At 44.2% G+C, this 20,521-nt stretch overlaps 1 protein-coding gene across 1 annotated transcript in view; it reads left to right on the forward strand.

Annotated features, from left to right (window-relative positions):
* The first annotated feature begins 838 nt into the window (after positions 1-838).
* LOC131263508 (U8-agatoxin-Ao1a-like) overlaps positions 839-20,521 on the forward strand; it is a 34,682-nt gene continuing 14,999 nt past the window's right edge. The window contains exon 1 of the mRNA XM_058265714.1: positions 839-971. Coding sequence (XP_058121697.1) covers positions 839-971 — 133 coding nt within the window. The remainder of the gene's footprint in view (positions 972-20,521) is intronic.

Here is a 20,521-nt window from a genome sequence, read left to right on the forward strand (position 1 = left end):
AGATGATATTCGACCCAACAGACAGACGATGGAAAGGGTCAGGTTGGAGGAGGCACGCGCACCACAGCATTTCGTGCAGCTTCGGCATCGTGTCGGTGGCCGTTCGTGTTCGGTCTCGTGTAGTGATGATGATGCTGACGCGAAGCGATGATGGTCATGATGACGACGATCGGTTAGCGATCCGGATGTAGGAGTTGGCTATGTGTCGAGCAAGAACGGGACATAAACACACACCCGTTTGGTCTTCATGAGAGGGAGAGACACGTCCGGAGGAGTTCGTGGGCGGTGGTTACTGACGACGGGCGAGGAGTGCTTTATCGTTCGTATTCGGTTTGGCCAGCAATGGCGGGCATATATAAGAACGCCGTCACGGTGTCGGTGCTCCATCATTTCGCTCTCGGCTACGGTGGCACTCGGAAGCAGCCGAGCATCATAACATTCGGCATCGTGCGAACGAACGAACGAACGTGCGTGCGTGCGTGCGTGCGGACGGTCGCGTTTCCCCTTTCCGGAGTTTGGAGCTGCAACGTTCAGTTTCCGGTGGGTCCTAACATAAAAAAAAACGCTAGCAGCATCTTGTTTGCCCTCCGAAATCATCTCCAATCCAGTGTCGTTTAGCTCCATCGAGTGACGCTTTCTCCCTTGGACTGTCTGTGTTTACGAAGAATTGGTTGTTTGTGGAACAAAGCAAACGCTGGTGACTATCGTGAAGCAACGTTTGTTTATTAAAACTTGTGGTGTGTGAAAGAGAGTGTGACACGAAAAATAACATCCCAGCAAGCCGCTTTTGTGAGGACCGGAAACTCACCGCCCAATCGACTCGAGTGGATGCACCAAGATGCATAAGTGCACGGTGGGAAGACTGTTGATCTGCTTGCTGATCGCACTCGTGGCCGGAGCGCACGGTGCCAGCAGCTACGTGTACGACTCCGAGGAGCGCTATCCGGTGCCGTCGGGTAACCTGCTCGAAGGTAAGTGTGTAGTCCCATTTCCCACACTCCCTCACGGCTCAGGCGGCCTTTGCAGTCAGCACGAGAGACACAAGACTCGGTTTCGGTGAAACCGGAACTCATTAATCTTCACGAACTGTTGCCACTTCCCCGAAAAAAAAAACAACAGCACCGAAACAAATTAACCCAAACCCACCTGTTACGGTGGTTCGCGCCCAGTTCGCGAACCGTTTAGCGGCCCTCCGATGCCACCATATGGTGGCGTACGTGATGGGAAGAACGAACCCACTGGTAACGCAAGTGAGGTGTGGTATGGCGTCACCGGTTGTGGGGGATCGGGGCTGGGGCGATACATAAACGCTCCTTCTGGGCTTCCTCTCGGCACCCCAACCCGGTGACATTTAACGAGGAACGCGTGTTAGTTTCGCTTGCGTCGAGTTAGGCTTCCAACGGCCTGTTTGGAGGAGGAGGAGGAGGAGGGGGGGGGGGGAGGGGAGTTCTATGTATTTTCGTTTCTTTTCTATTCCTTTTTTTGTGGAGCGGAAGGCTGACAAACTGTTGAATGTCCTTCGGGCATTCGGGAACGTCGAAAGGAGTAGACGGCAGGGCAAGAGGTAGGCGCCAGGAGAGGGCAATAATTTCCGGGATGTATTTTGTTTCGTTTTTCTTTTTTGTTTTCTGATATTCTAGGGAAACGGTTATCGATTGCCTTGTCTGCTTCACTATTCACTGTTCACTGTTCAACTTAAAGAAGCCATGAACTGAAACTGAATTGTTTGTAGGATTGACTGGAATGTTCCAAACTATTAAAAAAACAGTATTTCTTACGTAGATTGAACGTTTTTGCATAATGCAATGATTAAAAACGAGTTCTGCACTAAGAATCTTAATATCTAATACCATTGCTTAAGACTTATGTATTCCTATCAAGTGAAACCACTATTGTATTAAAGCCAGTGTAATCACTATTGTATGAATATCTACTTGGCAATGAAATGAGTCGTCCTTCTCTGGATCGAACGATTTATTGACTATCTCAATCCTTTAAAAGCTTTAAAACATACCGAACCTAGGCAGAATTGAAAAGTCTTTTATACATGGACTTTGAAATTCTTGGTCTGCTTTCATACCTCGATAGATATGATCTAGATTTAAGTGTACGATAGTTTTTCCAAACAAGATAAAAACACTTCAATCGATCGATAAGAAGTGTGTTATTCATTCGCCAGTTTCATAAATAAACTATCCTTTCTTGATCAAAATCGGGAGGTCAAGAAGCGGTGATAATGTTGTTGTATGTTTTTAAACGGCTGTGCACGACAATGGCTGAATATGCCGTTTGGCGCTTAATAAAAGCTTTATACGTCAAAAAATTATCCGCATAATACATACAGTGCTTTTCCTTAGAAAACGACTTAATTTGGTGTGATATTTAATATAGTTTAAGAGACTTATTAAACTCTTGGCATAAGACAAGTTTTTTGTTAATTTCGGATCGTGCGTAGCTTTTAACCTAATGTTTCCATGAACGAGGCCAATTTAACGCATAATGGTAATTACCTCGCCAGGTTTGTGTGACAAATAATGTTCCAACTGTTTACACACTTTGGTCAGAAAGTGTTTTATGGCAATAGTTTTATGGTTTTCGAACGTTAAAGTCCATCGCCATGTGTGCAACGTACACGGACCAGAGTTAGGATTCTTCGATGGAGGCGCCTGGTGGCCCGTAAGCTATTAAAGTTGCCCGTCGGTCGGCACTTTAGCCTTTTGCTACACACGTTAAAAGAAGTGCTTTTAGCTGAAACGAATTGTGTAGAAGCAACTCAACGGAACGCAGCAGAGTTCCAGCAGGGCGTAGAAAATGCCAGACTTGAACGGGAGGAATGCGGCCTCGCTCCGTTTACCAACGTGATACGAGATAAGTTTCCATCAGCATTCCCTTCATTACGGGCAGGAAGGGTCTCACATTTGCTAAATATTTATCCTTCCAACGACGGGCGCACATCATGCTGATGCAAAACGAACCGAAACGAGGCGAAACGATTAGCAGTACAAAAGCGAGCGATGTTTCAAAAGACGTGCGTGAGTTCGATGTGTTTTGTTGCTACAGTTCTCTTGGTGATGTGTTGCTCCAGAGTCTGCATACGTTGAACCATACATCGCATGCAGGTCATGTCAAGGCATGACGCACACTTTCACTAGCATTCGGACGTGTGTTCGGTGTGAAGCAGTAGGTGAAAGGTTGTGTATTAAGAACCGCTCTTTATCTGTTTATTATGCAAATATCTTTTAACAAACAGCTTTATTCGAGATGCTTTCTAAAGTTGCATTCGTGCATGTTCCTGCTCAAATCTTACCAAATTGAATAAACCGTCGTGAAAGGAAAACGTTAAAGGGAAGCTTAAGGGGTTGTAACTGTTCGCAAGCCGTGCAAAAACAAAGTGCTTGCAAACCACGTTTCGCAAAGAGGCACATAATCCCGCACAAATATTTACTCCACTCTGAACTCGTTCTGTTGGCTGATGGTGAAAGCGTGACCATTTATTTCGAGTTTCATTTCTTGGGCGAGGAAAGGCTTTCCGGTTTGCATCGATTCGAGTGACTTCGACGAAAAGACAAGTCTTGAACCGGGTTGGTTCGGTGTTTGCCGTTTCGGTACAAAAAGGTTTACATGAGGTAGAGAGGCTGAAGCAAAAGGTGCGAGTGAAGATTACAAACGGCTTAGTGTATGGCCCGTTGAAATGCTGGCCGAATTGGACGGTGGAAGTATTGCGAACAAATTTACCATAACGTTAAACATGGGTTTGAAATGTTTGATTTAGGTTATTGTTTTTGTGAGGTTCAAGACAACTTTATAAATATGTTCTGGTAAAACCTGTAGTCTGTTGACTAATTGTTATTGTATTATTATTTTTAGGTTTTATATTACTTGGTTACATTCTCGCATCTCTTTTTACTTGAAATTTAAATGATCTGAAGAATGCAAAATATACATTCGATGAAGATGGATTAATAAAAGCAGCTCAGTTCTAAATTTGAATTTTAACAAAACCGAACACATCTTTTTTCCATTAAGCAGACATCAGAAATGAATGATGCTACGCTACTGAATCTCGGTAATCGCTTTTTTATTCTAAATCGTTCGCTTAAATTAGTAAACTTTTTCAACCAAATCGGAAAACACCCCCAGAGGATGTTCATCGCCAGATTTGTCCAAGATTTCCCCAACGAATCTACAGAATGAGGTCGATGTTACAATGCGGTTGCAGCTTAACTGTCACCGATGATAGGAGGTTTGCATTTTAATCTTCTCAATCCCAAAACGGGGTGAGTGGGAAAGGCTTGGGAAGTTTGGCGTGGGTTTATTGGCCACTAACCCTGACGAGACCGTGGTAGAAAAGAAATCATGCGGTTCCTTCCAAGCTGTGTCTTAGTTATTTGCAAAGAGTGCATTTCAGACTCATTCGTTACTAGTCGGCGAGTGGTTTTAATCCGATTGTCGAAATTATTCAATCGATATTATTAACCCAAACCCACATTTAGCATTGTGAATCTTTGCAGTAGGACAGTGAAGAGAGGTAAACTTAGCCTTTTCTCGCGTTTCATTTCGATCGTTTCGTTTAGCTGTCCCATAAAAAAAGGAAAGGATTTATTTTGTTCGAAATGCAAGAAAATACACGGATAGACATTGTTGAAAGTAACAATCGATGAGAGAAGGGAGTGAGCCGTAGGATTCGGCAAACATAAGATGGGCAAGGGCCTGACAGACAGACGAACCGAATCACATAGAAACGATGGAAAAACAATCGGATAATGTCACTGTCAATGTTTGACTTGTCAGCAGAAACGGACGAACGAGGAGGAACTAATGCGAACAAATTACTTCATTTCCAAAAGGATGTTTACAAACTCACACACACATAGACACACGCACACATCCACGCTAGCACCCATTTCCCATTGCCTAGCGAAGTAAGTGAGCAGCAGGCTGGGGAAAGATGTGACAATCAGCAGCTCGTCAACTTCGTGGTGCCAAATATCCTTGAGCGTTGTAAACAGAATTCGAAACAAAGGGAGGACAAAGTTTCCACCGAACGTCGCAGTGTTTGTTAAGACTTTATGGTATCAGAAGAAGCCCTCGAGGAAAGAAGGTGGAGGACCCGCCTGCGATGAAGGAAATGCATTGTTCAGTGCAGTTTCAAGTTTGTGTGTCAATTGAAAGGAGTTATGTATTATTTAAAGCCCATCAACGAGGGGTAAGTTGTGCATTTGCAGAGCTTAATTAGATCACAGTTTGTTGTTTTCGAAGTGTGGTTAGTGGTCTGGCACTTTCAAGTTTTTGTCTATATCCGTAAAATTTGAATAAAAATACCTGAAGCTTTTGAATAAAAACACCATAAAACAAGCATTTATTACTTACATAAGAAATACAAATACATGATTTGATTAATAGGAATAGGATTTTTCTTTTTCATCAAAAATAAATTCTACCGTTAACATAAGTTATAAAGTTACTATATACTAGAATGGTAGAAGCAGGAGAGCTTATATTAAATCAAGAAATATGGAGTTATCTGCAAAAAAAAAGGAATTTTATCGGTGTTTGATCTTTGTGGATCTTTGGAGAAGTGAAAGTGCCAATCAAGCGCGGAAAATTAGCGCTTGCAAAAGAGAGAACAAAACGCATCCTGATCGACCATGAAGACGCTATTGTTCTGATGTTGCTAAGCTATTGGTTGAGATGCATGTTTCTTAATCCTATGGGTTGCATAGGATTCTTGCACACAACATGAGATTGTACAAGTTCATGCCATACAACAGTACAACGATAAACTTTATGTTTTATCGATGTAGCAATTACCTTAACTACATTAAAAAAAAAACATACTAAAATAGAACTCCTACTGTAACGATAAAAATAATTTTATCAGAAAAGTGCGTGATGGGAGTTCTCTTGTTTCCTTTTTTATCGAAATCATCCACCGCCATGAGATCATCATCGCTTCTAATTGAGTTTTTCCAAGAAACATTTCGAAGCAAGCAGCTGGCCGCTGACCTGACCACGCTGTTTAATTAATGTTTGTCAGGGATCGTACATTATCTATGTTTTTTTCCTTTTTCAGCCACATGAGAAGGGATGAAAAAAAACAAACGAATTAATTCTGAGTCTAGTGCACCTTCGTCAAAAGTTTGAGGAAGAGTTTTGAACAGCTCAATTAAACCACGAAAAGTGCCATTGTGGGGGATTTCTACCCTTAGTGATAACATTCAGTGCTTTAACGACTTGAGCCCAAATAGGAAAAAAGGTTGATGATGATGGAGGGTTTCAAGTTGCCCAATATCTGGAAATAATTTTCGATAGATCGGATAGTTTGGCGAGCTAACCAGGGAAACCTTTCGGGCAAAATGAAAATCAAATTGGGAACGTGGGTGAAATTTTCCAATTTACCGATTTACGGGAAAAATTTCGGTTGCGTGGGTATGATCCAATTCAATTCTTTGTAGCCTCAGAAATATTCCGTATATAGTTATACAAATTTAAAAAGTCTTGTTGAAAAATTGCTCAAAATTGTCTTTTACAGATACTTTTTTTTAGATAAGCTGCTATGAGTGCTCTTCCCACCACTCACCGGGAAAAATAGAGCAGAAAACAAAGGAATGAGAAAATAGGTTAATGTTGTAGCAAATGTTCGACAATGAGTCATCTTTCGTACCAGCTTGTTTCAACATTGTTTTCCATTCTTCTATAAGGGTATGATTGGTTCGAACCTCTTGACAAAACGAAGATCATCTGTTTCAGGAAAAGCTTATTAGTTTTCCAGTGTGTTGCCTCTTGTATCATCATCCGCTAGGATCCTTCACGGCCACTTGCTGCAGCGAATATTTTGCACCGACGTTGAACGATTGGCTCATCTTGTTTCCAAAGTCTCTCTGGATTTTCACATGTTTATCCTTTTCTAGCATGTGCCTTACCGATATGCTGCAGCAAGCATTCACTTATTATTTATTGCCCCAAGTGTTGGCCACCTTCGGGCCGCAGTTACACGTTCTCCGAAGGGTGGGTGGTTGCTTTTCGGTTCCCAAAATGCTTCGGAATTGAACGATTATGAATCATCTTCGCAGTGGCATTTATTTTCACTTTCCACTTCGGCCGACTGGCTGACGACTTTCGCCTTTGTTTTCGTCTCGTTCCGGTCGCACGGAAGCGGTTCTTGACGTTCGTGAACCGAACGGACACAATAATGGTTTCCGAAGTCGAAAAAGCGTGCGCCGGACCGGAAATGGCTTCCCTCTTCAACTGAGCGATATCGAATTCAAAAGCTGTCGCAATTCAAACGCAATGTGTTTGTGTGTGTGTGGGTGGATGAATAGGATACCTTAGGCAAAGCAGCTGCGGAAAGAAGTTGTTTCGTGCTGGTTTTCTTTGGTGGCCGTACTTTGCCACAATGAAGAACCTGACGGAGCGATTTTGAGACGTTGCTGAATCGTGGCGGTGTCATCACATTTCTCATTGGACGCGAACACGTGAGTTGCTGACCGGCGACAGTTACTAGGACAGCAATTTAGGTGAAGGAAGAAAAAAATCCTACAACCATCACCGAGAATCGATCAAAAAGATAAACCACTTTCGGGAGTCCCACACTGGCGGATGGTTGGCGAAAGGAATTTTGAACGGACGATTTTGCGTGGGCAACGATTTCTGGCACAATACTGACATAAACAATTTTAGACCTATCAAGATTGGGTAAAAAATAAATAAACTGTTTTGCCACAATATTTAAAGACGAACCCGACGAACCTGCCAAAACCCGTGATTGAATTGAAGGGAATGGAATTTATTAGTCGCTGCTAAAACACCAGCTGGCCAACGAGAGGGCTCCGGTTTCCTGCCGGTTTCGTGTTCCGGAAACGTTTATTCGGCTTAGGATGGATTGGGGAAGTTAATGTGGTAGAGTTGGGAAAGGCATGGAACAGCTCGTTATAGTCGTTCGTTTTTCCCGGAAAATCCTGCCAGGATTTCGTCAGCTCAACTGCCGAATGCCAACGGGAACCAACTTCGGAATGAAGAAAGAGAACTGCGTTTTAAACGGAGATATCTCCTTACTCTTAATCTAAGCAAATTAAACATCGAAATACGTTTTCAACGACTTTGTTGAGGTGACTTAAAGCACTTTCAAGCGGAAAAAAACTTTCAAAACAGCTTTTGCTATGCTACACAATCTTTCAAGTAACGCAATACAGGACGGGTCAATTTAATTCAAATTGGGAACGGTTTTAAAATCTCTTCCGAGCATAAATACTTTCCGAGCTTTTTTCCAAGCATTTTTGATTGCCCTCCTGCATCATCCCGAACCCATCATCCTCCCTGCTGACCAGGTGACAGTAAGTTGACGTAAATCTGCCCCATCAAGGGCGGGCGGGCGGGGCGAAATTGATCGACACAGTTCCGGAGGGCAGTTTCAGCCCCGGCCGCGCTCGTTTGCCACGTTCCGGAGTGGGTTTTGCGTTCCTTGATTGTCGTCCCACTGTAAGCCACGGTGTGAGTGATACGTGTGGGTTAAGGTTCTGACAAATTTCGACAAATATTGCTGTGCTTTTAGGGACGGAGGATTATAGAAAAATCTAAATTTATTTATAGACGAACCGATAGTGGAGTGGACACACGTTGCTATAGGGGTTCATTCCGGTCGAAATTGAAATTGGATTGGATTGAATTGTAAATGTTTATGAAAACAGTTTATACTATTTCGATGAGTATTTCACCACATTAAAATGTGTATCTAAAACCTTCTTCTTCTTCTTCACTGGCCCGCTCTCAGTTGAGCACGTCGTGCTGACATGGCCTGGTCACCAATCGCTTTCCAGGTCGCTCGGTCCATGGCTGCAGCCCTCCAACCCCGGTCGCATCCGATGTCCCGCAGGTTCTGCTCCACTTGGTCCATCCACCGAGCTCGCTGAGCTCCTCGTCGTCTCGTGCCGGGCGGGTCGCTGGTGAGCACCTTCTTGGTGGGGCATGAGTCCGGCATCCTCATGACATGCCCCAACCAACGAATCCTGCCGGCCTTCGCCACCGTCAGGATGTCCGGCTCGCCATACAGCTCAGCTAGCTCGTGGTTCATCCTTCTCCTCCACACGCCCTGCTCATACACGCCGCCAAAGATAGACCGAAGCACGCGCCGCTCGAAGACTGCGAGAGCGTTAGCGTCCTCCGTGAGCAGAGTCCAAGATTCATGCCCATAAAGGACGACCGGTCTAATCAGCGTGCGGTATATGGCACACTTAGTGCGTGGGAGAAGCCATCTGGACCTCAGGAGTTTGTGGAGCCCATAGTAGGCACGATTCCCCTGAACAATGCGCCTCCGGATTTCGCAGCTTACGTTGTTGTCCGGAGTTACGACAGTGCCAAGGTAGCAAAACTCCTCTACTACCTCGAGTTCGTCGCCGTCTACTGATACACTGCTCCCCAGCCTGGCTCTGTCACTGTCAGAGCCTCCGACGAGCAGGTACTTTGTTTTCGTCGCATTGATCATCAATCCAATCCTTGCGGCCTCGCGTTTCAGTCGGGTGTACGCCTCGCACACCGTCCTTGTGTTCCGCCCGATGATGTCGATGTCATCCGCGAAGCCGAGGAATTGGAGAGAGCGGGTGAAAATCGTGCCACGGATGTCGAAGCCCGCGCTCCTCATGACACCTTCCAGAGCGATGTTGAATAGAAGGCAGGAGAGTCCATCACCTTGCCTCAGACCCCGGTGAGATTCGAACGGATCCGACAGCATGTTCGAAATCCTCACCTTACACTGCACCCCCTCCATTGTGGCCTCTAGCAGTCGAACCAACTTCTCGGGGAAGCTGTACTGCCGCATGGTCTTCCATAGCTCCTTCCTATCTATGGTATCGTAGGCCGCCTTGAAGTCGATGAAGAGGTGGTGCGTCGGGATCTGGTGCTCCCGGCACTTCTGGAGGATCTGCCGTAGAGTGAAGATCTGGTCGGTGGTGGATTTGCCTCCAACAAACCCAGCTTGGTAGCTTCCGACGAAATCTGTAGCAAGGGGCGCGAGTCTGCAGAAGAGTATCTGGGATAGGATTTTGTAGGCGGCATTGAGGACTGTGATGGCTCGAAAGTTGGCACAGTCCATTCTGTCACCCTTCTTGTACACTGGGTGGATGACACCCAGCTTCCAGTCATCCGGTATCCTTTCCTGCTCCCAGATTTTCACAATTAGCTGGTGCATACTGACGGCAAGCTCTACCGAACCCATCTTGAATAGTTCTGCCACCAGCCCATCGCTGCCAGCTGCTTTGTTCTGTTTCAGCTGCTTGATGGCACTAGTGACTTCGTCCAAGGATGGTGGGAGCACATCGTCATCTACCTCCTGGCTAATGTGCTGCTCAATTCTGCCTGCGCCGCTGCTGGACTCCCCTAATTCCGCTCCGTTCAGGTGTCCGTTGAAGTAGCACTTCCACCTTTCGATCACCTCTCGCTCGTCCGTAAGAATGTTGCCCTCCTCGTCACGACACATTGCGACGTTTGGCGTGTAGCCGCCTCGTGTCTTCTTCAACATCCTGTAGAACTGGCGAGTTTCCCCCGACTGAGTTAGCTGCTGAATCAGTTGTTCATCCGACTCCTCGAAGCGGCGCTTCTTGCTCTCGAAGAGTCGGGTTTGCTGTGTCCTCAGTCGTTTGTAGTGTTCCACGTTCTGACGGGTTTCGCGCTGCAGCATTCGGGCGCGCGCTGCGTTCTTCTCGGATAGTGCCCGCCTGCACTCGTCATCGAACCACTCTTTCCTCTGGTTACGTGGCTTATGGCCCAGTGTCTGCTCGGCTGTGCTGCTGATGACTCGCTCCACCATACGCCAGTGGTCATCGAGGGACATTGTGGCGGTCGCGATGTTGTCCGGTAGCGCTTCCCCAAGCGCTGTCGCGTAGCCCTCGGCAACAGCAGGTGTTCGCAGCCGATCCGTGTTTAGGCGTGGGGTAGGCCGGTGACGCAGTGTGTTGACAGCGCAGAGCTTCTGCCGTAGCTTCACCATAACCAGGAAGTGGTCCGAGTCGACGTTTGCGCCCCTGTACGTACGTACGTCGATGATGTCCGAGAAGTGCCTTCCGTCTATAAGAACGTGGTCTATTTGGGAGTATGTCTGTTGTGGTGATCTCCAGGTGTAGCTGAAACGAGGTTTGTGCTGGAAGAAGGTGCTACGGATGTTCATGTGCCTCGAGGATGCGAAGTTGATGAGCCGGAGGCCGTTGTCGTTGGTTAGCTGGTGGACGCTAAAGCTACCAATCGTAGGTTTATAGGCCTCCTCTCGCCCGACCTGAGCATTTAGATCTCCGATGACTATCTTCACATCATGTTGTGGGCAGCGGTCGTACTCCCTTTCCAGCTGCGTATAGAACGCGTCTTTGTCGTCATCGCTGCTCCCAAGGTGCGGGCTGTGCACATTTATAATGCTCAGGTTTAAGAAGCGTCCACGTATCCTCAACCTGCACATCCTGTCGTTGATCGGCCACCATCCGATCACACGCTTCCTCATAGCACCAAGGAATATAACAAGGAACGCCGTACCGAGCTCGTGCTTATCTCCACCACTCTGGTAGATCATGCAATCGCTACGGTAGGGGCGCTCCGAGACTCCTTTCCAGCGAACCTCCTGAAGTGCTACTATCTCGAAGCCGCGGGCTCTCACTTCCTCTGTGAGTATTCTGGTACTCCCGGGTGATGTAAGAGACCTGCAGTTCCATGTACCGAGCTTCCAATCATAGTCCTTTTTCCGTTGCGAGGGTCGGGCATGATTGGTCCAAATCGGTTTTTCTTCGTAGTGACTTTTCGTTGCGGTTATACAGGGGGTGGCTTGCAAGGCCTCTCCCCCCGCCTCCTATCTCGTCGGTGGAACAACGCATCCTAGCTGTTTTACGTCCCGTAGGATGCCAGGACAGGGTGTACAGCCGCCCCTAACATGGGGAACAGACGCTGGTTCGAGCCGCTCCTAACATGGAGAACAGACGCTCGGGGATGGACTACTAGCAAGTAGCAGTCCATTCCCCCTCTCAATTCAGCCTTGCCGCCCATCCGCCCAAGGGGGTGGGTTTCCCCGTGTACCCAAGCTTGGATATTTAGGCGACAAGTTACCGTTCTGTACGTCGCGGACGTATTGAGTAGGAGTTGGGGAGGAGAGCCTATAGTAGCCTTCAGGAGGCGTCGGATCCAACCCTTTACAGATCATCTATCTAAAACCATTGGAATCATTTCACTGCCCAGCAACGTACTCTTAACTGATGGCTAAGATAAGTGCATCCATTCGATTAGATAGAAACATATGGATAAACAACGGTCTATTTTCTTGGTATTGAAAAAAAGACATCAACATAAACACCGGATTGTCCGTCGTTGGCAATTGTGTATCGTCATTAAGTGTACGCTTGGCAAAGTTTATTGCTGGAGATTTTATCACGCTTCCCGTAAATTGCTTCCATCAAACTAATCAGGCGGTTGGTCACGTTCCAGCTTGCATGAGCGGACATCTTCACTTGAATTAATAGGAGAAGTTTAACCTCATTCATGCGTGTATGCCATCGATTCGCTTGGGAACATAATTATAAACATGACGATATTTTATTTATATTGAACCCACGTTGTTTTTGCTTTAAGATATTTAAAGGAAGATACAGCCGTAACCTTTCAAATAACATATTTGACTAGTTCTTCTCGAGGTACACTAAGTGATAATATTTTTGATAAAACATCGATAACGGGTTACGGACAATGCTTTGATAAATCGATAGTATCGAATAGAGATTTCTTTTCATTTTTCCTGTGCAAACCTGTATTGTAGATGTTAGAAGAAGAAAATCAAAGGCGTTCTAATTTTTTTTCTCGAGGGTATAATTGTGGAAAAGCTATAGTTTGTTTATGCTACAAGTTTGGTGAAATACCGTCTAACGTTATCGGTTTTGTACAATCATTCATATTATTTATTAAATATTTCGGTAACCGTTAACTTAAGAAGTTAATTACTTTGCATTCGAATGACATATTTTTGGGTTCATTTTTCCTGCTTGTCCAATTAAATCACACAAATAAGAGCAGAAAGAGCCGACTTCCGTTGATTGCTACACATCCAATACTTAAGTGGTGTCACGTTTTCTCACGTTGTGCGATGAACTAATTGTCCCCCGGTTTTCCAGCCGCGCGGTTGCGCCACTGCACGTTTCTTATTCTTCCGGAACTGCACTGTTGAGTCTTCCCCGTTGAAAGGGTCACGTTGAGAGCCCCTTTTGACATTTTGGCAGCCTTTGATGGGAAAGATGAGAGAAACATAGCAAAAAAGCAGATCGTTCCCATAATCGGTAGAAATGACTGACTTTGAAACAATTTCCGTGCAAAGCAACAAACAAGGCGCCTGGTTGACGAAAGATGAAAAGTTTTCCACCACGCAGCAACAGGAAGGACAGATGAAAGGGCGAAATGAAGCTCGTCTGACGAAAGGAAGCAAACTCCTAACGAATTTCCTTGACAAAAATAATAAAGAAGGCGCGCAAACAAACACTCATTAGTATTCCACCGGTGGATGACGGGTTTCTTCCAATAAATCAATTTCCACTCGCTGGCAATGAATTTTTACTGCTTCTTCTCGTCCCTATCTCACTCTCCTTCATCCTCTCCAATTCAAAGTTTTTGTTTGTATCCGCGTGAAAAACGGGGAAGCGAACGAACCGGGCGTAGCGTACCAAACGCAGCGGGACGTAAAACGAATAATGTGTAAATGAATACGCGCCCGGGCGTCCCCATGGGGTGGCGGTGGTGGAAAGCACCAGATAGGGAACAGGAATCGGGGGAGGTCAATTTGAAAAATGACTATTGCCCTACCGTGTAACGCCCTTATCGGACCAGACGATGGAACGCCTGTTGGACGTAATGATGAATTTATTGACCAGCCAGCCAATGTGGAATCGTCCCTTTCTCCCCTTCTCTGTCTTGCGATCTCTCTATCGATCGGGGAAAGCTTAAGTAATGACGGAGATTTGGGTTGCTGTGGGCGGAAAGAAATTTCTTCAAACGAAGCTGGAAAATCGAAAAAATAGATTACCTCGAAACGCCACTTTGCAATCCCCTTACTGGACTGCTGTTTTTCGCATTTTCCTTCTCTATGCTTTGCGACAATGTACAGCAAGTTGTGGACTGCTATTGCATCTCAAAAAGACGATTTCCCTCTACCAGCGGACGGCTTGCAGAGGAAGCCCTTTGAACGGCACCAAAATGAAGCGTCCCACCTTTTCTTGGTAACATTTTAATGGTCTCATTTAAATATTATTATTCAAATTGGATATACTTTTCATGCATTTCAAATAAATTTCCCTTCCTTATTATTGTACTTATTGACCGATCCAAAACGGATTGGTGATAGTTTGTTTTTTTAAATGGCACAAAAAATTAATGACAAATATGGCAGTTCATATAAATCCTAGCCTTAGGACGTAAACCTTTGAATAAATGGATGACAGTTTAAATGTAAATTAAGTCCACAAGCCGCAATAGTCGAATACTAACGAATAATTATTTATTTTGAGCATAACACTTGTTATTAGTGTTTACCTACAGATCAATTTAAAACAAAAATTCGAATTAACAAAATAATTGCACCAAATAAATCGTCTTCTAAACTACAAATTTTTCTAAAGTTCATCTTCACTAAATGAACTCTATTTTATTCTTGAAATAAAGGTCGTAACAATACATAAAGAAAAACACACCGTAGGGATGTTAGTAAATAGTACTTCAACAACGGCAATGGAAACGAAAATAAACCGCAAATCATATGTGTAAACCATTTTCTAAGTTGCTGCTAATAGTAATGTGTGAAGAATGAATGTTTTAAATTCTCTGTAGAAGATAAGAGGTTTAGCTGGAAAATCGCAAAAAATGGAGTTTGCGTGTGATGCATGTTGCGACACGACTTTGCATACAAATTTGACGAATGAACACCTCCTATCTTGCTAAGCCAATGCTAGGGCTTCTTAAAAGCTTGACTCTCTCCCAGGACTAATCGCTAAAGTCTGTAAAATCCTACTTCGTATACTTTCTTCAAGTTGTAGCCATTCGTGTGGTTGATACGTCGTTCTATGCTGTGCATAATTTCGTATGCTTAGGGCAAAAATTGGACCGGATACGTTCAGCAAAGAGGGGTTGCCTACTAATCACTCCTGACATCGTGGCGAGGTTGTACTCGTTCGCTTGATCCTTGTTTATCTTTTGCGGAAAATGTACATGCTTAAAACATGCACAAGGTGTAGTATTACGTTTTAGGCTGTCTTAAAACCTTTAAGTCAGGCCTTTTTAATTGAATATTTTTAAGCTCCCGAAAGAAACCTAGCCCTGCTTAGTTTACATTTATCATTTTAAGATTTCATAGTCTACAATATGGCGCATAAATAGCGAAGTGTAAAACACGTCCCAATAGGAAAAAGGTCTAAATTTAAATCGCGTTAGCTTATTATTGCGAACTGTTCGGATGACTGGGTAATCGTCATGATAATTTTAGATCAGTTGCGTAACCAGGACCCTTCACGTTTAAATTAAATTGCCGTTGAATGTCGTCCTGGTATTTGCTATTACTTGTGCCTCCGTGTTGTGGCGTGATCCCTTCTCAGAATGACAATTCCGATACATCAAACGACGACTAGAGTTAGTTGAAAGATTCATGTCACATTTTCGTGTATTGTAAATGCAAGTCAGCTTCATGCGGCGAAGCAACAATTTTTCCCATCTCACCCGGTGCTCGTTACACACTTGCTCGATTGCATACGCCATAAGCCACCGCCATCTGTGCCGGTTTGGCGTGTGGGATGATGGACGACTTTTTTTCCATCGGTTCGAGCCGAGAGACGCGAAACGCTTAAAAGCAAGCACGTGCCAGGGCACGCTCCCGGTTAACGGCAGCGTAATGAGTTTAACACCTGACGATGCCTTTTCTCACGCCAGCAAAACCGGGGGCCCAACCTTTGATACGCCGCCCGCGGTCGACCTGGTGGATGGACAAAAAAAGGGGAGCAAATTTGCACATTTCCCACCACTTTCGCCGACGCCCGGACGCCCGGACGCACGGCTCTCGGGGTCTGACGCACTTGGCCTGTTTGACTTCACAAAGGGCTGTACGGCTGCAGTGACACGATGTGCTCTAATGATGCCTCATTCCCTCCGGTCCGCGACTCACTGGAGCCGGCAGCGGACGATAGTGATAGTGGCAACTCGAGGGAAAAGTTCATCCGATGTCTTGGACTGCTAAAGAAGCCACTTATCTGGGACAGCGATAACTAGTTCCGAGCGAGCCAGTCGTCGAGGGGGATTGGTCGGTCGGGGGAGTCGAGTAGGATAAAACATTATCCTTCCATACTTCCGGGCTGCATTGTTGCGTACGCTTTCTGGACGACGTCTCTGTACACTATGGGCTCCCCTGTTTGTCAAAAGTGTTCACAACTCAATTTATAGTTCTAGCCAATTGTATGTATAGTATAATTGTAAAAAGTATCTTCATGTTGAGTTTGTGATCTAGTTGCAACATAAAAACGGTGAGTTGAGAATAGGTTTTACCAACTTGGGCGGAGTAACAGTATGAATTAAACACTTGAATAATAATTTCGCTTATCTATTTTTAATGATTTAGTAATACAATCAATCATACTATTATCATTAATTATCAAAATTCAATCATTCTTCATAGTACAATAAAACAATTAAAATATTTATAGCAAAAAAAATTTGAACTTAAAGAAACAAAAATAAGAGATTTTGAAAAACTCAACATATTGTCAATTGTTAACCGATTTTTATTTTGTGGTATGTACATTTTTAGATTATTATTACATATTCAGATCTATCAAGCATGGTTTCTTATTCCTTAGCATGGAATTTCATATAATTCAATTTGTTCATATTCGATGACATATTCGATTCGATGTTCAACCGGTCATATTGTTCTTCTAAAAGTTAGGTTTTCTAAAAATTAACGTTTTAGCTTTACTATCACACTGACTAATTTTTATTACCTATGAAGTAATGTACTTAAATCGAAAGAAACAAAATCGATACAAAAACAGCATAATCAACACTAGTAAAATGGAGATGCTATGCATTCAACAAGCTAATACATTTTAGACATCAGTTAAGGTAACGCATTCCCATTGTGCGTCCGTTGTTTATCCAGCGTTACCAACGTTGACAACGAAGGGTTTTTGGTCTGTGTCAATTAAAGTTTCACTTCTTGTTTTTCACATCGCGAGAAAACACACACAGTCCTGCCCCATCGCCGTCGTCGGCGTCGAGAGGCCAAGTCATGTCCGTTCCTCTTTACTTCGCTTTTGCTTTTGGAACTTTTTTTGCACTGCAACGCACTTCCTGTGCCGGAGCATAGGTATGTGCAGTGTTTCCACCCGTCATCTCCGCCTGGTTGGGGAATTTCAGGATGATAATAAACTAGAGCAACTCACATTGGCCATCCTGTTTGCCAGGGCACGGGAATTGCAGTCGCCATTTTCTTGCGTTACTGCCCGGGAATGCTGGCGAGCCAACCAACTTTGCTCGAAGCGCGTGCTCAGCTGCAGTTAAAGTTGACCTAGCTGGCTGGTAATTGAGTTACATCAACGGCCAACCAGTGTGTTTTTCTATGCGTGCGTTTTGGGCCTGAATATTAATACATTCGGACGATGGGAAATTTAAATGGATTGCAAAATGTATTGATTTAAAGCGAAAAAAAAAGTCCCATGCACAAGGTTGGGCGTCAGATGGGCGAAGTTCCTGCTGGGAAAAACAAATAAACACGATCGGATCATTTGGCATTGATAAATTGTTTGTACAAACAAACTGCACAGTTGGAAAAAAGGAAAACACTGAACCAGGTGGATCATGCTGGATGGGAACTTTTACAATTTCCGTTACATTGTGAACCCGTCTTTGACGTCAAACGCCGGTCCCTGAGTGGAATGCAAACCAGTGGTGCAGCATTGTTTTGCAAATATAAATAAAAGTAAAACGATAATATCCAATGGATACTCCATTGGAGCACCTGTTGCATTGGGGATGGGTAAAGTAAAGGTAGCAAAAGTTCTCCGTTAACCTATTTCCCCGACGCAATTTGTGTTCCAGGGTGTGGGCTTATCATTTGTTTCTATCACAATAATTTGTTTTGAGATTTGCGCTCTGCTGGTCGACATACAATCGAGGCAAAAGCTCCGCTTCAGTGCACTAACTGGCGAGGAAAACATAATTTAAACTTTTTCCCCGAGCAAAAGTTTTTCCTTCGCAGGTAATATAATAAAAGTGCTATTTCGTCAGTTTGCGAGTTTGAACTTTTGTTCATCCAATGAAGCATTGATATTGATTGGCCAAAAATAACCCGGATTCGATTATCATGAATTCCCCGGTAAACCCCCGCCGAGTTCCGGTCTCCAGTCAAGCGCAGTTTTGTGATGAATAAATTATGCACTTCGATTGGCTGTCGCAAAGGCTATGCCGGGATTTCCATAAATAAATCGGCATTAAAAATGGTTTTCACGTGGCTTAATGGCCGATTGATGTTGGCGTTGAAGTGTTGTGCTTAAATTAGATCTCTTCCTTTCCACATGCTTTCTCTCGTTACGTTGTATTTCAGGTGCACGTTTTGATGATGAGAGTAGACCTTTTGTTGGTGATTGTTTTTGTCCAGTGCATACATAGTGCAGCACTTTGGTATGTTTGGTCAAGTTGGTTTCTGTGTGATTGCGGTATAAATGAAATAGGAAATGCATTTCGTAAAAGTGACGAGCAAACAGTAAACTCTGTCTTCAAACAAATTAGGATGATTTTCTGATGCCATATACCATGTACATTAGGAAATTGAAATACATGCTGTTTTGGTGTTGGAAAGTGAAAGAATAGAAGCCAACGATAAAACTGAAAAGTATGGAAATAAAAAAAAAGTGGATTTCATAAAAACGCTCACGCCAAATTTTATTCAAAGCGAACAAGCGAGCTTTTTTCCACAATGGATGTGCCAATACCCATAACTGGCTTGTCTTTTTTTATCCCTTTTCCAATTCAAATATACAAGCAATCTTCTGGTGAAAACCCTCGCAGATATTCTCACGAAAACCCTTGTTTTTCAACCATCTTACTAAATAATTTTCTTAGAAATATTAATTATAACAATTGCTGCTTTCGTATAAAGTTTTATTATGACATGCGCTAATCCTCTTTTCGTAAATTTGTGTAAGAAATGCTTTTTCCTATTGCACGTTTTCCGCTATCCGTAGCTCGTTTGTTACAAGCTACTTTTTTCATGCATCCCACCTTTTGTGCCCGGGTGCAAATGCATTACCACCTTCGTGTAAAGTAATAAATCCTTCCTTAATAGAGTTTTACCAAGGTGGAAATAGTGCAAAGGGTTGTAGCCACAGATGGTTTACACTGAGTAATATTGTGAACGACGCGTTTGAGCAATGTGCAATAGAGTACATTAGGTTATGTTTCATTGGCTAAGAAATAATAAAAGTTTTGTGAAGAAACTATTCACACAAAAAGAGAGCAGGAGAAGGTTAAGTTTAGACGACAAGAAAAAAAAATCGGAAATGGGAGATAATATGGTAATTTTGAAATAGGAAATGCAGGTAATCTCCTGAATTGCACTCAGCTGGGCGCATTGTGTAAACACAAGATGCCGCCTACTGGGGACACGGCATGTACCCTGCACAACCACCCACTGGGTGTGAGAAATGCATGCATAAATTGTAATGAAACTCTACACCAAGCGTGGCCGGGCTGATGACGTTATATTACACGCTCCAAGCGGCAACCTTTCCCATCCGAGCAGGAGAAAAGCGTACAAGGGCCTGACTGCTTCAGCAAGAAAGCTCCATATGGAAAGAAAATGGAAGTTTTTCCTCCTCCTCCTGGGAGGGTAAGTTACTGGCCAGGGGGGGATAATTATAGAGGGAAAGTTAGCACGATCTATTTCTCCTCGGTTCGGTTTATGATAAGGCCTCGGTTGGTGAGGCATAAATTACGTATGCATGCGATCGTGTGCCGACGGTAACTCGATTAGCCTCGCCTGAAAAGGGTTTGTTTACCGTTGCCTGTGGAAAACGATGCACAAGATTCCGAGCCCGCGCTCCGGTTGACAATTTATGGCACATTATCGGAGCGCTTGAAGACCTCTTCTTGGAGCCTTTTCTTTAGGGCGAGAAGAGCCAGTTCTTGGGTTCCGGAGGGTGCACATTAACAATTTCCCCGCACGACAATAGAGTTTGGGCTCATCTCTTAGGAGCAACTGATTGAGTTAGCCGATCCACCTCGTCCCGGGAGTGGAACGCGTGGGTTGGCGTGACTGGAAAATCGATTACCGTATCCTGCAAAAGGGAAAGAAGGCAGGAATTGGATTGACCGTACGTCACACCCTGTCAAACACACACACACAGCGCTCGGTTTGGTGGCAATGAACTGACCATGTCTTGAGGGATTTGTCTTTCCTCGGTGAAGTCCTTCATGGGCTGAAGAACCATGGTCAATCAGTGACGTTACTTCGGAAAAGGTGCGTTCCTTGAGC

Source organism: Anopheles coustani, chromosome 2 (assembly GCF_943734705.1).
Source record: "Anopheles coustani chromosome 2, idAnoCousDA_361_x.2, whole genome shotgun sequence".
Classification (NCBI taxonomy): Eukaryota; Metazoa; Arthropoda; class Insecta; order Diptera; family Culicidae; genus Anopheles; species Anopheles coustani.